The sequence below is a fragment of the Pungitius pungitius genome, chromosome 3, assembly GCF_949316345.1.
Source record: "Pungitius pungitius chromosome 3, fPunPun2.1, whole genome shotgun sequence".
NCBI classification, from domain to species: Eukaryota; Metazoa; Chordata; class Actinopteri; order Perciformes; family Gasterosteidae; genus Pungitius; species Pungitius pungitius.
Window position 1 is genome coordinate 6,594,505 of NC_084902.1, and position 19,977 is coordinate 6,614,481.

General features: G+C 43.6%; 1 protein-coding gene across 1 annotated transcript in view; it reads left to right on the forward strand.

Moving 5' to 3' along the window:
• The window catches only part of dync2h1 (dynein cytoplasmic 2 heavy chain 1), an 83,619-nt gene extending 72,238 nt beyond the window's left edge, over positions 1-11,381 (forward strand). Inside the window, exons 89-96 of the mRNA XM_037463853.2 lie at positions 1,366-1,482; positions 3,024-3,131; positions 3,643-3,744; positions 6,314-6,403; positions 8,955-9,064; positions 9,142-9,223; positions 10,236-10,352; positions 10,644-11,381. Of these exons, the coding sequence (XP_037319750.2) occupies positions 1,366-1,482; positions 3,024-3,131; positions 3,643-3,744; positions 6,314-6,403; positions 8,955-9,064; positions 9,142-9,223; positions 10,236-10,352; positions 10,644-10,805 (888 nt within the window). The 3' untranslated portion in view covers positions 10,806-11,381. The remainder of the gene's footprint in view (positions 1-1,365; positions 1,483-3,023; positions 3,132-3,642; positions 3,745-6,313; positions 6,404-8,954; positions 9,065-9,141; positions 9,224-10,235; positions 10,353-10,643) is intronic.
• The last annotated feature ends 8,596 nt before the right edge of the window (positions 11,382-19,977 follow it).

Genomic DNA, 19,977 nt, shown 5'->3' on the forward strand with positions numbered 1-19,977 from the left:
TACGTTGGACTACGTTGGACTGGCCGAAAGTGTGAGATTAGACATTTGAGTGCATTGGGTTTGCTCAGCATGCAGACACGGGGTCGGCGTCGCGTGTACGCATGCTAAGAGTTTCTGGCTGCCTGTCTGTTTGCACTCTACTTCATATTCAAACAATAATTCCAATGACAACATGTGTGGTCTGTATTATTTATGCTCATGTTTTCATAAATATTCATTTTATTTATATGTGGGGTTGGGCTCTCACACACATAGACACACACTCGGAATGAAGCTGTGTTGATGGATGCCATTTAAAATGATTGCGTAAGCTTAGTGTCAATGACCCAGAGGTGTCTACAGAGGATTACATTGGATTTACGGACAGATGTATGTTTTCATGTCTTCCCCATTCAATACATTAACTCTTTCTGAAAACATTTATGTTCAGTGATGGCAGCATTCTAACTTTGGGTATGACACAATCTGTGCTTGTGTTTCTTGCTGCTCATTAAATCTCTTTATTGAACGGCACCTTGCCCAAAACCATGAGAAATAGTCGCATGATTAAAGACTCTGAAACCACAAGGATCACATTGAAAGGGAAAGTCCTCACTAAATTCAGTGGAATCAAACTGAACTCTCTTGCACATAGACGTTGTCAGGTAACTTTTTCTTCCCAATTTGTTGTGATGGTAAATACGCTTGCTGCCCAGTTGTAATTGCTACAGATAATCTTAATATATTCAAATCCATTTGAACATTCAAACCTAATATATTTCCAATCTCCATCCTCAGCTGCCTCCCTCTCGCAAACACACACATACCCACACACACACACACACACACACATACCCACACATACCCACACTTTCATTCCTGAACAAATAAGATAAAGCAGGTGTTAGCACAGAGTTCTCCTGGACCAAATGAAAGGCATTCATCAGACGTGTTGCCTTCTACACAACACACACATGTAATGAAGTCATCTGTTCAGCACTAACACACACACACTAAGTTATGATGAAAGCACCATTCAATGCCGGAAGCCAAGCATGCTTAATTAGGTGTGTAAGAAGCTGTTAGAGGATATGTTTGCGGGTCAGTATTTTTATGCTCTCGGAAAGTCAGAGTAGCCACCAGAGTTGTCAATTATATTTTATTACCGTACGTTAAGAATAAACAGTGATTTTCATTTTAATCACACAATGCAGCTGTGTGAAATTTGAAAAACTGCTTATTTATTGCATTCATATTGTTCTTGTTTTTAACAAAACCTGGATCATGAGAAAACACTTGGGTTGTTATTTCAGGAACCCCTGAACAACTGCGACGCCTTTTCGATATTGAATAATTTTGTTGTGTTTATAATTTATTGACTCACAGGTTATTTACCAACTGCGTGTGCTGAGCCGCTCGGTAGCAACGGGTTCAAAGTTCGAGAGGGAGCTCTGGTCGAATGGACTCTCTCCCGTCCTTTACTTGTGGAAGAAACTCAACCAGGTCAGTTATTCTCCACCTCATCTTTTCTGCACGTATTTGACAAAAAACTCACACTATCTGCTACATACCAACATGTCTGTTTTCACACTCGTAGCACTGGCATTCACGTATTGATTGGTAGTTGTTTTTTTAAACAATGTTTTTTTTTTTTTTTTACATTGTCTGTTGGGCAGCAATAAATACTCTTAATTAGAAGTAATGAGAGCTAATTTGAAATAAGTTGGGTGTAATTGAGCACCCACTTTGTGTGATAGCCACTGCCTGGCCTCATCGGGTGCCACTGCCCTGTGCGGTTGCTTAGAGACCAGCGCCTTTTCAAATCAAAAGTACATCTACCTCCACATTAAATAATTTAGCCCCCATATTCCCTCTCTCCCTGTGCCTCTTTTATTCACACTCATGCTGTAAATCACACACTCTCTCCCTCTCTTTTTCACTCATTTGCCCCCCCCCCTCTCTCTCTCTCTCTCTCTCTCTCAGGGTTGTTTTGTACTGAGAAGAGAATGATTGACTGTTAATTGTTGCCTTTGTATCAGCATCTAGCTTCCCACAGATCACAATCTACTTCTGGATGTGTGTCTGTCTGTCTGTCTGTCTGTGTGTGTGTGTGTGTGTGTGTGTGTGTGTGTGTGTGTGTGTGTGTGTGTGTGTGTGTGTGTGTGTGTGTGTGTGTGTGTGTGTGTGTGTGTGTGTGTGTGTGTGTGTGTGTGTGTGTGTGTGTGTGTGTGTGTGTGTGTGTGTGTGTGTGTGAGAGAGAGTTGGGTGAGTGTAGATATTTAGTTTTTTATTTAGACAAATATTAATGTAGCGTGGATTAAGAGGGCGGGGGGGTCAGAGGTGTAGTCCAGGTTAATTCCACCCTACCATATTTGTTATTATTTGTAATTGTCTCATATCTTTACTCTCTTCATGTCTCCATTTCTCCATCCTCAACCTCCTCTGCTGCCTCTTATCATCTGCTGCAAATTCCAACAAACATTTGTTTTTTTACATTATATATGTGTATTTACGCACAACTACAGACACAAGCAATTGATGCACTTACAGTAGAACTCAATTTTAACACAAAAAAATAGTCTCCTTAGTTTACACTGCAGAAAGTGGGAGAATTCCCACTCAGCTACATCTTGCTGTTATTAAAGAACCAAGAACGGAACAATTTAGTTTCTGAGCGTTGAGATAAAGTAACCCACGGGGACCCATGGAAAGATATACAGTCGTAATTGAGAAAAGCATTTAAGAACCGATAGCACGCTGAAGCACAGCAGCAGTTACAAAGTGCATTATACGTCTTACTCTCAATAATACTGTGTCTACACTCTCTGTGTAGTGGGTCATTTGAGTGGACTGTTTCATAGATCCAAGGGACATAAAGCAATGCTAATAAAGGCAATCGTACTATAATATAGTGATCCTACAGTGAAGCACAACCGGGAATATCTTAAGCTCTGAGTCCCTTAGAATGACCAATATCCAATTGTGTTTGCTGCAATGTATGTGAAAAAAAAATCGATGTACCTTTCTTTTCCGTCTCCTGTCAGGGTTCTTCTCTGATCCATCAGAAAGTGGCCGCACCTACCGAAGGTCAGGGGTCACCCGTCCTGTCATTCATCACTCTGGAGCAGTTCAACGCCATCCGCTTGGTCCAGGTGTGTCAGATAATAAGTGCTAACAATAACATAAGTTTCAGCGCATTACATTTTTTTAAAGGGAAATTTGTCATTGGGTGGGTTTTTACAGAACATTCGTAACGCTTTCGTGAAACAGCATAGAGGAAAGTCGATGAGAATGGATACGTTAACACAGAAAGAGTTAGGAAAAATGGGATTTTCTTCATGAAGATGTATGAGATAAGTTTGAATTGTAAACTGAAAGATAATGTAATTTATCTCCTAGGATGGGCATTTTCATTTTTTATTGCCTTGTTATCTTGGGTGTGTGTTAAAGCCTATTTGGATGTGTAGTGAATTATTTCGTCAGTGCGAGTTATTTGATTTGTTCTGCAGAGCAAAGTAATAAGATTAAAATGTATCAGTCAATCAGCAGTCGCAATGAACCAGTTCCCAGCAATCAAATGACGAGACGTCAAATAACTCCCCAGGTACCAATGCTCTAAAATACAGGCGCGGTGTGTTTGCTAAACTGTACGTGTTGTCACAGAGTATTCACCAATCCCTGGCTGCCATGAGTAAAGTCATCAGAGGGACCCAACTGCTAACCCCCGAAGTCCAAAAACTGGCCACTGCCCTCCTCAATCAAGAGGTAAGAAAGCAGAAATAAACAAGTGTTCTGACTGGCACTGTAGACATCTAGCAGACATCGCATGTGTCCTCCTTTGACTCAGATGAGGACAGAGGGATTATGGTGAGGAAGGGGGGAGGAGATACACAATCAACCCTTTGCTTCTTCTATGTCTGTAATCTCCGGAGAGCAGCCTTAGGCATGATTCCCTCTCCACTGCTTGCCTCCTCTCTCTTTTTATATTAATCAGCAGGCCAACTTTCAGACAACTTTCTCCACTCTTCGTCTCTTCTATCTTTTTCTTGGTTTCTCTCCTCTCTAAAATACTCTTTCACAACGATCAGCAGTAACTCTAAAGCTATGAAATGTGTTAGCTGCCAGTCCGTTGGCTTTGTGAGTTTAAACCAATATTCCATATATACCGTAATACAGAAAATGTGTAAAATCACGCATATGATAACTTACGAAGTAATAGTCAATGCATTAAATTGTGTTTCCTTGTGCAATGCGTTATATAAGACATAAGACTTTCATCCAATCCACCGTTGTTGTTTTACCTGCTAAATCCGTGCTGATGGTCACAGTAAACCAAGCATACGCAAACACGATTTCAAACATGCATGGCGGCCATGTTTCTTTTTAAGATTCCACAAATGAGGACCCCTCAGAGTGCATTACAGCTGCCCTACTCCTGTAACTACTCAGCTTGTAAAAAAAATGAGCTCTCAGTCCCCTTTTAACGAGGTTATCCCTCTTTAATTGAACTGTTGAAACACTTCCCTCTATGCAATACGAGTGAGCTCTCTTCCTTGATGCTGGTTTTGGACCATTTTAAGACGTCCTGTCTGTCTGTATATGATGTACATCCTTTTGCAGGGTTGTTTGTTTCATAATATTAGAGGATGATGAGTTACAAATCAAAACAGGAGCACAGGCCTGTTTCTAAGATATCAAACTGAAACTGCCTGGAGTATCTTTAAAAACGTACTACCAGGAGAATTTTCAACGTGATGATAAATATATAACATCTGATGGACAATATTAGATACCACTGTAAAGCTTGCAGTCTCCACCTATGTGACACTATGAGTTAGGCTCGGTTTTAACCAACCATCGCAGATCAGCCCTGTTTGAACTAGAGAGGAGGAACAGAGCGGGCTACTGATGGGATTGATGCATTTTGGAAAATGGCCCATTCGGGGGTTGTAATCTAATGAAAGTATGGCAGGCACAGCGCTGAAGAGATCGGCTCCAGTGCCCCTCTCCTCAGCTTCGCAGTACAAAATAATTAGATACTTGGAAACTACCCAAGCATCAGAAGAGAGCGGTTCTGCGAAACAGAAATAGATATCACCACTGGCTTTAGTCATTGGAAAGGTTGTTAAAATCGGGACATGGAGACTGGCATTTTGATTTGAGGTTCAACAATCTCCAGTCTCAGGGATTCTTTCTGTGCCAATGGTAATAATTAGCACGTCAATACCAAGCGGCTTCCTCTGATGCCGAGAAATGAAGCCAATACGTAAATGAGGGAAAATTGCAGTTCCTCAATTAGCCAGTTCAAACTCTTTTCATGCAAGTCAATCCCCCGAAGACCCCCATGTTGGAATGTACATCAGAAATAAACATGTCCACAGAGTGGCACAAAAACCTTTATTTGTCTCTGTAGTCAATACCTCTGTTTGGCTCAACTGTACCAGGGAGAAATCTTCATACAAATCACTATTCATTTGTCTTGCAGATACATTGTACATGTGGTTGTACATTTTTTTTATATAACTTATACTTCATATCTGATATGCTGTGCCAATATCCCTGAAACTACATTTGTTTTCTGGCATCATTGACACTGATACATTTGAAAATGTAACACACACACACACACACACACACAGCAGGAAAGTAAATGAATGGTTGACTTGCAGCTGGGAGTCATGCAACGTGCCTTCAAGTTCCATTAGGACTCTCAAGCTTGAATAACATCAAATTCTTAATCCTGAATCTCCTACAGCGCATAACTGTGCACATGTTTGTGTTCGACAGTGTTTGATCTCTGTTTAACAGTTCCATCCTGCTTCAGAGTTAACACTTGTCCCCTGAGGGAAGTTTTCTTCTGCCTTTTGTATTTTTTTCAAACTACACAAATTCTGTTTTTATATTATCCTCGTGTGGTTAATCTCTCACACCACTTCACAGTCACACTAATCTCAAGAAAATCATTGAAGAGAGTTCTGCCAAATCACTGAGGCAGTAAAACCTAAAGCCTTTTTCTTCCAGTGTTCGACAAAGGGTGAAGGCACATGGATGAACCGATGGAATGAGTTATAGGAACTGTATCACACTTCTGTTGCATCTCGTGGCTGTTGCTCTCTGGGTTGACAGATAGCGTCCAGCAAGTGAAAGAGAGGCATATTCAGTCGACCACGCAGCAGCCTCATCGAAGCAAATGGCTGAATAACTGCAGCATGTCCACAGCTACAACATTATGCTTTACTTTGCCTTCTTGCTGACACTTTTATGTTTTGTATTTTTATTATTATTGCCCCAAATAACTTTTATGCCTCTCTACCCCTGCTTCGCTCTGCCTCAGTGTCCTTTAACGTGGCAGAATAAATGGGAGGGGCCAGAGGAGCCGATGCTGTACCTCAGAGCTGTGGTAACACGAGCTCTTGCCATACAGGTAACACATCCACGTGTTTATTCTAATATACATACTGCCCTTGCATCTGTCACTGTGTGTGTGTGCAGTGTGCGTCCCTTTCTCCTTCAGGCTCCCACAGAATACTTGGATGAAATAGACACAAACATACACTCGTATGTACATGGAATAAGACAAAACAATCTAAATGATCATTTTACAAAGAGATTATCATGGGAAAACAATTTTTCTTTCATGTCAAACATTTCTAAATGATTTGGAATCTGGTTTGTGATGAGTGGCATGGTTTAGTTAGATATTCCTCCAGGAACAGGACTTCCTACAGAGCTGCTTCTGGGGGCTTATGGATAGATTTTGTGGGATAACTAGTAGTCCTGGCATTTTCTGAAAAGGGAAAAAAAAACAGATGTCCATGGGAACCTTTTGTGCTCTCACAGGAATAGGACTTAAGAGGCCCAAGACTTGTCTAATCAGCATCGATATACTGATTGAGGGATCCATTTAAATCCGTTATGCATTCATATCACACTGAGAGTCTTGTTTCCCTGTTGAGATGAATATTACAGGGCGACACATTTAGAATGATTTGGCTTCAAAACGGCACTTTTCACCTCGGATGTGCCACAATTGGCAGAGGGACCTTTGCCCTGTTTCTGAAACTTGGTCCGAGGACCACTGTAAATACTTTTTGGCTCCTGACTTAAATTATTCATGACTGACTGAGGAAATGTGTTGACCAAACCCATGCCAGACATGTTTTGTTTTTGTTTTAAAAAGGGCTCAATAAATAAAAGCTGATTTTTCTATGAACGCATGAGGCTCTGTGAAGTGTGTGCTCTAAGTTGGTGCCAGAAAAAAAAAAAAAAAAAAGGTTTTGGCTGTAACTCTTATCGACTGTGTCTGCCTCTACGCCTACCTCAATATGTTCTGGCAAACCAGAAAACACACACACACACACATACTCTGACATTATTTATTTTTATAGGAATTTGATGCATTTTGTTATTCATGTGGGCGAGCCTCGCCGCTTGTGTATGTCTTGTCTGCCGGCCTGCCTGCCCGCCCATCTGTTTGTGTGCATGACTCCCTATCTGCGTACCATCTCTCCCTGCCTGCTAGCCTCCGCGTCCCCGACTGCACTCCATCCGTCTTCGTGTGTGCGTCCGTCTGGAGGCTGCGGCGTCCTTAACTGTCTATTTCTGCCAACGAGCACTGAGGGATATCTCTGTTAGCAGAGTGTCTAAGTCCTGTTGGCTAATCAGCCCTAATAAAGGCGCAGGCGGACAAAGCTGCTGCCGAAGAAGAGAAGTGCCAACGCCACAGCGGTGTTGCCCCGGACGACCTTGAAAACGCTCGCATGCTCACAGATGCAGATGAATACGCGAGGCATCGCTGTGCGTGCATGTGTATCTGCCTCCTAATGGAACCGCGTGGTTTTTGTTGCGCTTGTTTGCTTTTTCTCTGCGTAATGCTCAACCAAACTTATCTCTAAAGCCAGCGAAGACTCATGACGTGGTTAAAAAAAAAGGACTCCATTTATATTAGAGATTGCATCAAATGTTTGCTTAGTCTGCTTCTATTTGTCAGCACATTTCTTCAGCTGACCTCGAAAATGCCCGAGTGTCCGTGGTGATTTAAAGAAAACTGCCTACCGGTTAGAAACAGAAATGCTAAAAAGGGCTCAGAATAGATCAAAACTTTCAAGGCCAACTCTCAAGGCCAAAATCTGGCTAGTGCAGCCATACAGGATTATGCAGCATGATACGCTTGGCAGTAAGTGTAAAACGAAGGGGAAATCAGTTGTTGTGCCACTCTGCATTTGTCCAAAAAAATGAAAAGGAAAATGGACGTACTAAGATTGTATTGCTAGATATCTTATCAGGTTCAATCCTGAGCTGTGCCTTTCACAACTATCAACAACTAGATTGTGCAGTGAAACAGCAGAAGGCTGCTTACATGATCAAAGCAGTTGTCCTTGAATGAAGTCGGGATCACCACATCGGAAAGGGCTCAGAGGATTCTATCTGAGGTCTTAGCATGTGCCTGTCTATGTCTTAACCATACAGTACACACACACACACACACACACACGCACTAGAATCTGTGTGTGTGTGCCAGCACTGTATTCCCATTAGGAGGTAATTGTGGTACTTACTTATCAGCTTGTTGATGTGGTGATAAAAGGATGAAGGGACATTAAATACTCTATTGGCCACACATTATTATTGACTTTGTGTCCCTTTGTAACCCTTTTTATCTCATTAACAAATTCACACTGACAGATAAGTGTCCTCCATGACACATTAAAAGAGCCAAATATAATACAAACTTTCAATGTTTGTGCTGACATGGTGAAGTATTGAGTAATTATTGTGTTTATAGTCATCTTTTTTTGTGTCAAATTTCACACCTTCAACCCAAGAAAAATCTCACAACCACATTCTTATTATCTCGCATTGATGTAATACATGACTGGACTCTGGTGTAAAATGATGCGACACTCAAGTGTTTAAATGCCGGGTGTTTTAGTTCTATAACATGCGAGTCCATATGTTTCATTCTCTGTATGCAGAGCTGGGTGGAGCGTGCAGGCAGACAAGCTCTTCTATCGGACACCCTGGACCTATCAGAGCTCTTCCACCCGGACACCTTCCTCAACGCTTTGAGACAAGAAACTTCCAGGTAATATCGACGGCTCTCTGGGACACAGAAAGATTCCCCACGCTGTAACGATCTTTTTTTGTTTGTTGTGGTTTTAGGTCCATGGGTTGTTCTATGGATAGCTTGGTGTTTGTCTCATCGTGGAGGAGTCCTCTTGCACAAGCCAAGCTACAAGTCAAGGTAGAAATATGACAAGCACACACAGTGTTCTACCGAACATGCACGCTGACGCGCACCACTCCCACCCGCGCCTTCAACTAGGCGCACCTCTGCTGAGCGATAGTCTGGAGTTAATATTGCAAGATTAGACTACAGATGAGAAGGAATTACTGAAGGGCCTCGGAAAAAGAGAGAGTTTTCTGCATAACACAGAAGAGTCTACTGCTTTATTCAACCTTTTGATGTACACAAATTCACACACTCAGTGTGAGTATTGAATGCAAATATTCTTGTATGTGACTTTATTTATTTCCCTTCCATGCTCTGATTTACGGGCGATGCACTTGTCGACAGTTTGTTCCTTTCTTGTCATGCCAATACAAGTTGGCACGGCCTTGACTTGCACTTGATGAAACACACAGAGACAGGAGAAGGGTGTGGGTGCTTAAAATGAAGCTGCAGCTGCGGGGAGGGAAGGGAAATACTCAGACATCTGACGCAGAAAGAGAAAGGGGATAATTGTTGGGAAGCAATGTGGTCTTTTACACACACAATGAAGCTTTTTCAGGATCCGTCTCTCGCTCACTCTCTTGCCTTTTCTTACCCAGATTATGGTGATTCGGGAGTTGTCTGTGTATGTCTGACTTGACGCCAGAGTTCCCTTTATTGTCTGCTCTGCTGTGTCAAATCCCTGAGTCACATGCCTGAATTTATTCATATTAAACACTCTCTCGCACCTACACCGTGATAGTTAATCTGGTGTCAGCAATGTGTGTCTTCTGCTGTTCTGCTGCTCTACATTTCTCTTTCATCCATCCGACTCCTTTTCCTTCCTCTCTATTTCCCTCCTTCCATGTGTTCACACCTCACCACACCTTTGTCCATCCTCTGTTTATAATCTGCTGCTTGCAAACTCTCCTCTCCCTCTTTCTTTTTTTTTTCCTTCTCAGTGGACAGTCTGAGACAGTGGACCCTGCCACCCTTTGACTCCCTTTAAAGCTTCTCACGCCTTTCCCCTCCGTCATTTCTCCAGGTCGGAGGCCTCCAGCTGGAAGGTTGCAGTTTTGACGGCGTCCATCTTTGTGAGAATCAACATGACTCTCCCAGCGTGTCGGCTGTCCCGCCTTGCCACATGGCCTGGGTTTCACAGGTACGCGTCGGTTGGCTCTTCGGTCGCTCTAACAACCAAAATTGTGTAAAACACGGAATACGGAGTTCTGATATTTCCTCCAAAGAAACTCGGTTGTTGTTTTGTTTGATGTGTGTATTTTTTTTTTTTAAACATCACGGAACTAACAGTGGTTCATATTTTATAGATTTACCGATTCAACCAGAAAAGAAACAATTTAGCTAAATGCTAAAAACGTACCTTCATAGGGGGATTTTCAGGGAGAGCTGATAAATCCACTGATTCATTTGCGTGTTGTACCTTTGATCCTAGAAGTCTGCTGCTCAGTCCGCTGCCTCGGAGGAGAGTATCTGGCTGCCCCTGTACATGAGCTCAGAGAGGGTGAAGGTGGTCACGCACATCTGTCTGCCCTGTGGTGCAAACCCCAACCAGTGGATACAGACCGGAGCTGCTCTCTTCCTCAAACAACAGTGAAAGGACTTGGGACGAGCAAATGGAGGCCGTTGCTGCCTGAACTTTTGTAACCAACTTAAGCTTCGGGGGGAAGGTAATAATGTGACAAACGGTGAATTTGACCCCGAGGGCATTAAATACCGGAGAAAAGGATTTGCTCAAAAATGTCAGGCTTAGTAACTGACATCTTTACTTACTTCATTAAGCACCATAGCTTGGAGACCAAAAAACTTAAACATGCAGTTACTGTAAGTCACGATAATTCATAATATGGGTACAAAGGCAACCACCAGAGGAGAAGCTGAATAACTGACTTTGCAGTGGTCTGCTTTTTGGTTGCTAATGAACAGTCCTTCATTTTTCCTTTCATGGCCCAGACGGGCAAAGGGAGGAACAGCACTTTGGGACGTGGTCCTTGAACATGACATCATGTAGACATCAGTCGCACTACTCCGCTCATCTTCTATTTTATCATTTTATAAAATGACGTAGAGCTTTTGAGCATCCACATACGTACATCTGTTTTAGCCTTGTTTCACAGTAATTTCATTCTCTACTTACTCTTATTTATTTGAAATAAAGATGAAATAAATGTCAGTACTGCTATCATTTTTTGCAAAAGCTTTCACTAACACTAGAGGGCTTTGTGTAACGCGCTTTGTAAGAAACTCTCCCTTGATTTAATTCCAGTTTAGCATCCATCATCAGCCTACATGTGAGAATGATATTTCTAAAGCACCGACACAGAGAGGGCTGCGACCCTCGACCCCACCCATCGGTACCGTCACAAGTGTTCTGCCTCTCACTCAACTCTGCTCAAAACGGACTTTACACGAGCCGCCCCCCGAAGCATGTGGTGCTTTTCTCCCTCTGTCTGACACACACATCAAAACACACACACACACACACATACACAAAAACACCCACAAGCACTCAGTTAGTCCCTAACCTCTGTGTGATTGGTTCTGAGCCGAGGTTGAGCGGAGTCAGTGAAGCAATGATGGATGGTCGAAAGAAGCAAAACGGGAGAGTGTTAGATGTGTGCGTTTGTGTGCGTTTGTGCGTAAATCCAACCGAGAGTATCAAATTTGATCGAAGGTCAAATTAAGCCATTTTTTTCTGTATCCCTTTGTATTCATGCAGTTGTGCAAATGTTTGTGAGCACGTCCGATTGCGGAGACGGAGAAGAGAGCTGAAATGGGGGAGGAGCGGGTATTGTGTGTGCACTGCAGTGTGACAAAGTGGGAGTGAAATGGAACAGCAGGTTTTAAAAAAAAAAAAAAAGAGAGAGGATTGGATTTGGGGGGGAAACACGGCCCTCTGGGTCAGAGAGCGAAAGAGAGACACAGGGACGCAGGCAGAGAGAGAGAGAGAGAGAGAGAGAGAGAGAGAGAGAGAGGATGCAGGGAGAGAGAAAAAAGGCTTCCAAAATCCAATGGACAATAAGGAGGACGCAGGTTGGGAGGAGAGCGGGGATTAGCGGGTAAAGAGTTGTTTGGGGAAGGTTACAACGAGCAGAGAATGATTTCTCGCCGACAGGAATGTGTTTTTACTTTGTATCTGAGTCCAGCGTGGCCGAGTCCAAGTTTGACTAAACTATCGTGATTAAATCCAAACTCTCACTTCCATGGCTGCTTCAGTGAGATTTTTGCATGGACTTTTGATCGCAAACCCACACGTTATGAGTCATTTCAGAGGAATGATTTATATTCAGCACGTGTCACAGTGCTGAATATAAATCCACAGCTGAACTAATCTGAAGAAAGTGCTCAAACAGTCACAGAAACGCAGCCGGAACACAGCGTGAACAGAAAGGTCAGAGCGCCGAGGTCGAGGCCCGACGAGCGTTTAAAGGAAGTGAAAAATAAATCTCCGCCTGACTTGGATCCGCCAGGAAAGTGACTGTTTCTTCCTTATCCCAATGCGCCATAAGGTTCATGGAAGTCAGGCCGGTAGTCCTCCTGCAATCCTGCTGACAGACAATAACAAATTATTATTATTATTGAGGTATAATGGTTATAATTTAAATGCTTGATCTCCGCACTGAAATCCGCCTCAATCCAACAACAACAAGGTCCTCTCTCCGTCTTCTAGGTTCGCATCTGCTTCTTCTGTGCTTTCTGTTCACTGCTCTTGTGTCTCTCCGTCAATTCTCCCACAACTTCCTTCACTTATTCTTTTCAGCCGTCCACCATTCACAATGTCTGGGACTTCCCTATGTTGTTTAACCAGCAAGACAATACGATGTTTATGAAAAGCTTGCCCACGTGAGACGTAAACATTTTTATTCTCCTCTGATTATCTTTCTGACACACAGATTTGTAAGATGTAGTCCAAATAAATATTCCAGAACAGAAGGATATAATCAGAACCGAACCTTTTCATTTGTTTTGCTATCCTGCAGATCTATAATCACTCCATCTCCATCACGTCTAATTTCTTCATTTAAAATCATTCAATCCCACAGCAAGCCGGCATCTGCTCGGCGCCCCTTCGAAGCGCGCTAGATTCTTTGAGCGTTCTTGTTTTGAGGTGAGAAATGAATAAATAATAATGAATAAAATGTTAATCACCGCTGCATCACACTTGAGCCTCTGAGAGGATCCGCTGATGAGAATCAGCGGTGCTCCATCTCTACTCTCCACACGCTCATTCCAGCCTCACACCAAGTACGCCTTGTGTCTCCCGGTTTTGCGAGGAAGGCTTTTGGACTGGGGGGGGGGTTCTCGGAAGGGGGGAGGTGAGGGGGGGAAGACGGCAGCTGGCGAGGACACTTGTGGTCCCTCCCACGGCTCCCCATCAGCCTCACGGCGGACGCGCTGTGTGATTCCGACGTTTCACCGCGCCGCAGTTTCAATAAACACCCACCTGGCAAACAAAAATGTCACAGCATGACCCACCTCAGCTTCCAAGGGTGGGAAGTGCGAGGAGAAGCTAACACCTTCCACAGGATGCTCGGGGGGGGGGGTGAGGATGAAAGAGTGCTTGGAAAATTCCCTGCGAGGTGTGTGCGGCGCCGCGGGGGGAACGTCGCTGCTGGAGGTGATGAATCGGATCAATCGAGTTTCCTTCAGCAGCGTTTACACCCGGTGAGTGTATAACCCTGGGACATGTGGCATCCAACCACGTCTAACTGCGTGTTGATACGAAATGTCTGCTAATATTTCTGTATTTTTCTCTTGCTGTCAATGAATCGCATGGAGAGCGCGTTGTTGACGGGATGAAATAGACGCCAACCGTCATCTGATTAACTATGGAAACAAGAAATATGGCACTGGGAACCTTTTTTTTTTTGTTGTTGAATAACCCGAGTGAGGTTTCCTGTATAAAATACTGCGAGCAGACGAGAGATGGAAAAGACCGACTGTGCTGGTGAGGACGCCAGCCAATCTGCACAATAAAAGCCTTTATGATGTAATATGGCACCCTCCTGTTTACTCCCCTCGGTAGGTGGAAACACAGCTTTTGTGTAGAGCGGCAATTTATTTTATGCCTATTGCTTTGTTTGGATGTGAGAGTGGGAATGCTGGAACACACATTTGTTCTCCTCAGTATCCTGCATAATGTGTGTGTGTGTTCTTTCCCTGGAGAGACACCCGGCCTCCCGCAGTCAAGAGGAGCTGACAGACGAGCACAAGGTCACCTCGTGTCTCGTCTCTTTGATCCTCTCAGGAGACAAAGGGACACTTCTGGGGAGATCCTTGCTCCTTCTCCTTTCTCGGCCTCATCGTGCTTCCGTCCTCTCTCGTTCTTCACACTCCTCTTCCACTCTTATGTCGCGCTGCCAGCGCTAAAATGTTTTCACTGCTCCCTTTTCTCACCCTTGCCCCTCCCCCCCCCCCCCTCCCCCCTCCCCCCTCCCTCCCGCTCTCATATCACCTATCGTCTCTCTCTCTCTTTGCTGGTCGATCTCGGCTCATCTTGTCTCGCCTCTGTCTCCCTCGTTCCTGCTGTGAGCCCCGATCTCCCTGCAGACTGCAGACTGAGGGAATTATTGTATTACGGCTGGATGTTGCACAGAATTCCTTTAGGACTCCTTGCGCTATTTGAGACCATTGACAGGTTGAAACATTAAAGCATGCGAAAATAGGGTGTTGTAATTCAAAAATGAATTATAAATGTACATTTATATGATTTGGCTCTAAGCTCAACACAGAGTTTTGAAGAGAGATTTCCACTCATCGCATAGTAGGATTTTATCCTAAGGAGCAACTTGTGGCCCAAATGCCATTTGGTTGCTCCTTGGGATAAAATCCTAAGCGCTGTTGGTAGTTCTCGGTACCTCGTGGACTGCAGTCTGAGCGAAAGCGTTTTCATTGGGTCCCGGTGTTGCAGACACATCCGGTTTGAACACATCACATGCAGATGGAGGATTCTGTTTCTCTTTGGATTGGAGTGTTTTGTTTGCAACATCGACTCGTAGCCACATTTCTATGTGTGATTTGTGTGCGATGTAACGTACAAGAGGAAGACATTATAGTCACTGAGGGATTTCAGAGGAGCGTCATCTAAAGGCTCTTTGAGACTGAAACGGTTTCATCGATGGTTCGAAAATCTCGTGCTTTTCATGAATCCACTTGAAGGCAACGGAGACTTTTCATCTCAGTTTCACCAAACTACTCGCAGTGTTTTTTCTCCCCCCCCATGCTGGATCGGCGCCACCTCCGAAAAGCAGTTTTCTGGATTGATTTTACATGAGGCCTTCAGTCTGAATCAATCAGATTCCAACTTTTGTCTGCAAATGGGTGTCGGTCCATTGATGTCACAGCGTGTGTTACAGTGGGAGGATTTATGGCAATTTTGTGGTCCAACCGTATGAGAAACCGCTGTGTGCCTTCTCGATTCTCTGCTATGCTTTCTATTGACATAGCTGTAGCTCACCGTCCACCTCGGCTGTAATACAAGAGGAATTATGAAAAAAACAATCTCGCAGGAGATTGGACTGTCCATCGTTCCAGCTATAAAAAAAGGGGGTTAGGGCTAAAAAAAAAAAAGTGGGGGGGAATATAAAAAATGATTGAGAGAATGTGAAGAGGAGAAGGAGAGAAAGATGAAAAACTATAGTTGAAGTGGACTGTTCCACAAGCACCTTCTTGTAAATCTTTTCTCACATTAGATATTTTGTATTTCCACAAATAATACAATAAATACATTATTTGGGAGACTTTGCTTTGATTACAGTGAGAAACTAAAAGGGACAGGACAGAGACATATAGTGTTGTAGTGATTCCAGTTCGGTCGCAGTGATGCTCTCCGTCTAATATTGAAGTATGTTCCAGATTAAAAAGCTGACAGCAGCTAACTGACCAGCTGCACTAACTCCTCCCCTCGGCCGTCACAGCCAATGGAGCAGCGTAGATTAATGACCCCTCAGACCCTCGGCCAATCACCGAACTGGGCTTTCATCTCCTGCAGGGGATGCCCTTGAGCAAACTCATACACACACATACCAGGTATGTACACACACACACACATACACACTCGACACTCACAAACTCACGCAGACACACACTCGGCTCTTAATTTAGCCTCCTCCGAGGGCAGCGGGCCGCTCAGTGCTGATGTTTATGGTTCTCTGAACTTGCAAATCACTGCGGTTACGGCTGGGCAAATTTATGACTATGGCCCTGTCTGGTGGCCCTTCAGACGAGCCATGGACAACACACACACACACACACACGCACACAAGGGGAGAATAGGATTACACACATGCTCAGAAATACACAAAAGAAGTATTTGTTGTGTTGTGTGGCTCACCATTGTAGAAAGAAAAGGCACGCTTTTAGGTTGTGTAGTTGCTTGTGCGGCCTCTGACTTTGTCGGATATCGTGAGGTAAACGCCGACCTGTGTTTGTCACAACGCATACTGCATCGTAGCAGTGGATCTGCCCCAGAAAAACTGCATTTTCATCACTTTTGTCTTTTTTTTTCTTTTCTTTCTCTCCTGAATCCATTTAGCTTTTTGATGACTCATCGTGACCTTGGCTGCATTAATGTGGGAGGAGAAGCACCGTCGGGGAAGTGTCCGTAACAATCACGCAGTGAATGGCTGCCGATTCAAGCCATGTGTGGGTCGACACCGGCCAGCTCTCACCTAAAATCTTAAGAGAAAAAGAAGAAAAATCCTTGAGTGTGTATTACTGCTATCCCACACAGCAGGGTCGATATACAGCATTATACACAGTGGGTGTTTTCTTTATAAATCCAAGGAAATGTTTGCTGGATGCTGCAGCCTTCAACATTGGTGGAAAGTTTAGTGCCTCACATGATACAGTACAACGTCAGTTGCCTCTCAAGAAGAGTGGATCTGTTGGGAGAACGTTAAGGGAACATCACATCTAAACAAAAGCAAAAGAAGTTGTTTGATTGGCTATAATTAACGACTTCTTATGATTGCACCGTGTTTTCATCTGCGCCTAAAACTCAACTCTGCACATAAACAACCGCAAAGACACTTCTCCTAATGAAATATGTCCGTTGAGGGTTTGAACAGCAGTACAACTGTTATTATCTTTTGCCCTGAGGATCAGTGGGCAGGATCACTGCTTGCTGCATGCATATATATATATATATAATATATCACCGAAAATACATATATATAATATATATATATATATATGTATTACACAGCACTCCTACTCCTAAGTGTTCTGGAAAGCAGATTACGTTTGTGGATTTGATTTGTTTGCTCTGAATGTGCTTCCAATGGGTCTCAGTACGAGATCGGAGGGATTGCCGTCTTTGCCTTTCGTCTCTAACGTCAGCATTGCATCAGCGGCGGAGCGTTATCCAGAGTCGTCTCGGAGTAACTCTTCCCGAACCGCCTGACTTGAGGAACACAAAACCGATGCACGTGCCTAGAACATCTTTGAGGTTTGTCAAATACTTCACGAGGAAAATTCTTTGAAGCCTAATTAATAGTATTTTACTGTGAATGGAAAAATAACACATCATTTCAGACCAATTTCAGACCAGCTCTCACAACTGGTGTCAATCAAACAAGGTGTCTCCAGTATTTCTGAATGCCTGTTGGATACAGTAACTCTGCTCTGCTTTGTTTGTGTGTGATTCTGCTCAGCGCTGCAGCCAGGGTCCGGATTAGGAGCGCGTTTCTGTCACTAACATGTTTCATTAGTAAAGATGAAGTCATCCAAGCAGACAGACAGAGGCACAAAGAACAAAGTGAGCGTGCGGAGGAGTGTAGACGGAGGGGTGAATGATGAGTTGGATACGATGATGGGATCTCCAGCACCCAAATACAAACTGACAATTACAATAAGCGTTTGAGTAATTCTTTTTCTGTATGGGTTCGGTCCTTGTGTCATTACCAGTTTATCGGTGGAAGGAAAAAAGATGTTGGGAAAATGAACTCTGACAGAATTGCAGCTCGGAGTTTGGGTCTTGAAGCCAGGACAACAAAAGGGAAATGTAGAGAAGAAGTATGAAGGCAAAGAGAGAGGCGTATGTCTAGATGGAGGAAAACAGACAATAAAATATGGTACAACATTGGTGTGAAAAGAAAAGATAAAAAGCACTTTTTTAGCCTTTGCTTTTAAGAAAAGGAAAGACTTAAGAGTATCATTCATTTAAGAATACACTAGTAGAGTAAAAGCTTCCCCAATAGATGGAAAATGGGTAAAGAGTAACAATTGAGGTAAAGAGAGAGGAAGATGAAGAAGAGGAGGAGGAGGAGGTGGAGGGATGGACCCGCAGAGGAAAAGGAGGACTTCTTCAAGAGAGGAGTGCGAGGTTGACTCATCTTCATCCAGCAAGACGCCCCTCATTCTGTTGGAGACAGACACACAGCACCGAAAACGTTGCTTTTAGAGGCTGTGAAGGGAGAGAAAGGGTGTTAAAAGCTCCTTAACACTCCTGCTGCCCACACAAGTCAGACCCCTGCCTTCTCCATCTTGCTTTAAATGGTCCAATTACAGCATGCGGTCCCTGTTGGAGATTTAAGATGATGCAAAGTGGGCAAAATCAGGAGAAAACTCCTTTTGACAAATATTCACGTCCTATTTATCCTGGTGATCTTCAGCTGTTTTAATTATGATCTGTATGTGATTAATATTTGCATTTCAGTAAAAGTATATCACTGCTCTGATTTTCATTTGAATGCTGATAATACAGTAAAAAAACAGCAAAATTAAAACTACTTATCCATTCTGTTCATATTTCTATTGTCGCTTGTGCGGTCCCTCCTGATCAAGTTGACGTGGAGATAGTGATGGCTATATGAGACAAGAACTTCAGTAAATGCTTTTAAACCATGAATGTGGCCTTGTGTAAAAGTATCACACTGACTTCACAATAATTGCAACTCTGCAACAGGACGAGGCATCTTGAATCTTCTAGAAGGGGCATTATACATCACCAGGATGTATCCACGGTTGGAATGTCTTAAAGGGCCGGCGTAAAGCATATCGGAGGATCTATTGACAGAAGGGGTGTATATTATTTTGCTATGCACGCTTCTTCATGCCGGCCCTTTTCCACCTCCTCGGGAAAAGGAAGGGTCTAAGGGTCACACCTGAGCGCTTTGGGGGAGGGAACAAAACTCAACTGACTGGCAGAGAAAGAGGACTGAGAGTGAAACAAAGGAGCCTAAATGGATTATCCAGTTTCTCTACATTTGGTGCCAAAGGCCCAGCTGGAGAAGCAACCCTTTTTGTGAACATCGCGGGCCTCGGTGAAGGTTATTGGATTCCTGGAGGAGGCGCCGAGAAAAGACACTTCTGCAGCGCTCGCCTTTGACCGCCATCGACTGCTGAGGGCCTCCTCGCCGTCGATGGCGGACCAGGAAGTCAAGTCCCCCCTGAAACCACTCTCCGGACTTCTCCCTGTTAAACCCCCGGCCACACGTATTCATACTTTCTCACACACTCACACACACACACACACGCACGCTCTCTCCTTCTCCTCCACACCTGAAAATGGCACACCCTATGATAAAAAGTCGAATAACTCCAGAAAATAAAGGGCAACCCCTGTAAGTGCTATAATGTGTGACAATCAGTTTATACATATGTTACTTTTGAAAAAAAATATCCATATTGCACACAAAAAAAGTTTGACCTCTTCAAGTCAAGGTCAGGTCAGCAGATTTTGGTCATTCCACCAATGTCAATTCGTTTAATCTACCTGAATACGGCTAAGTTGGCGCACAAGCAATCCTGGGCTTCCACAGGCTTTT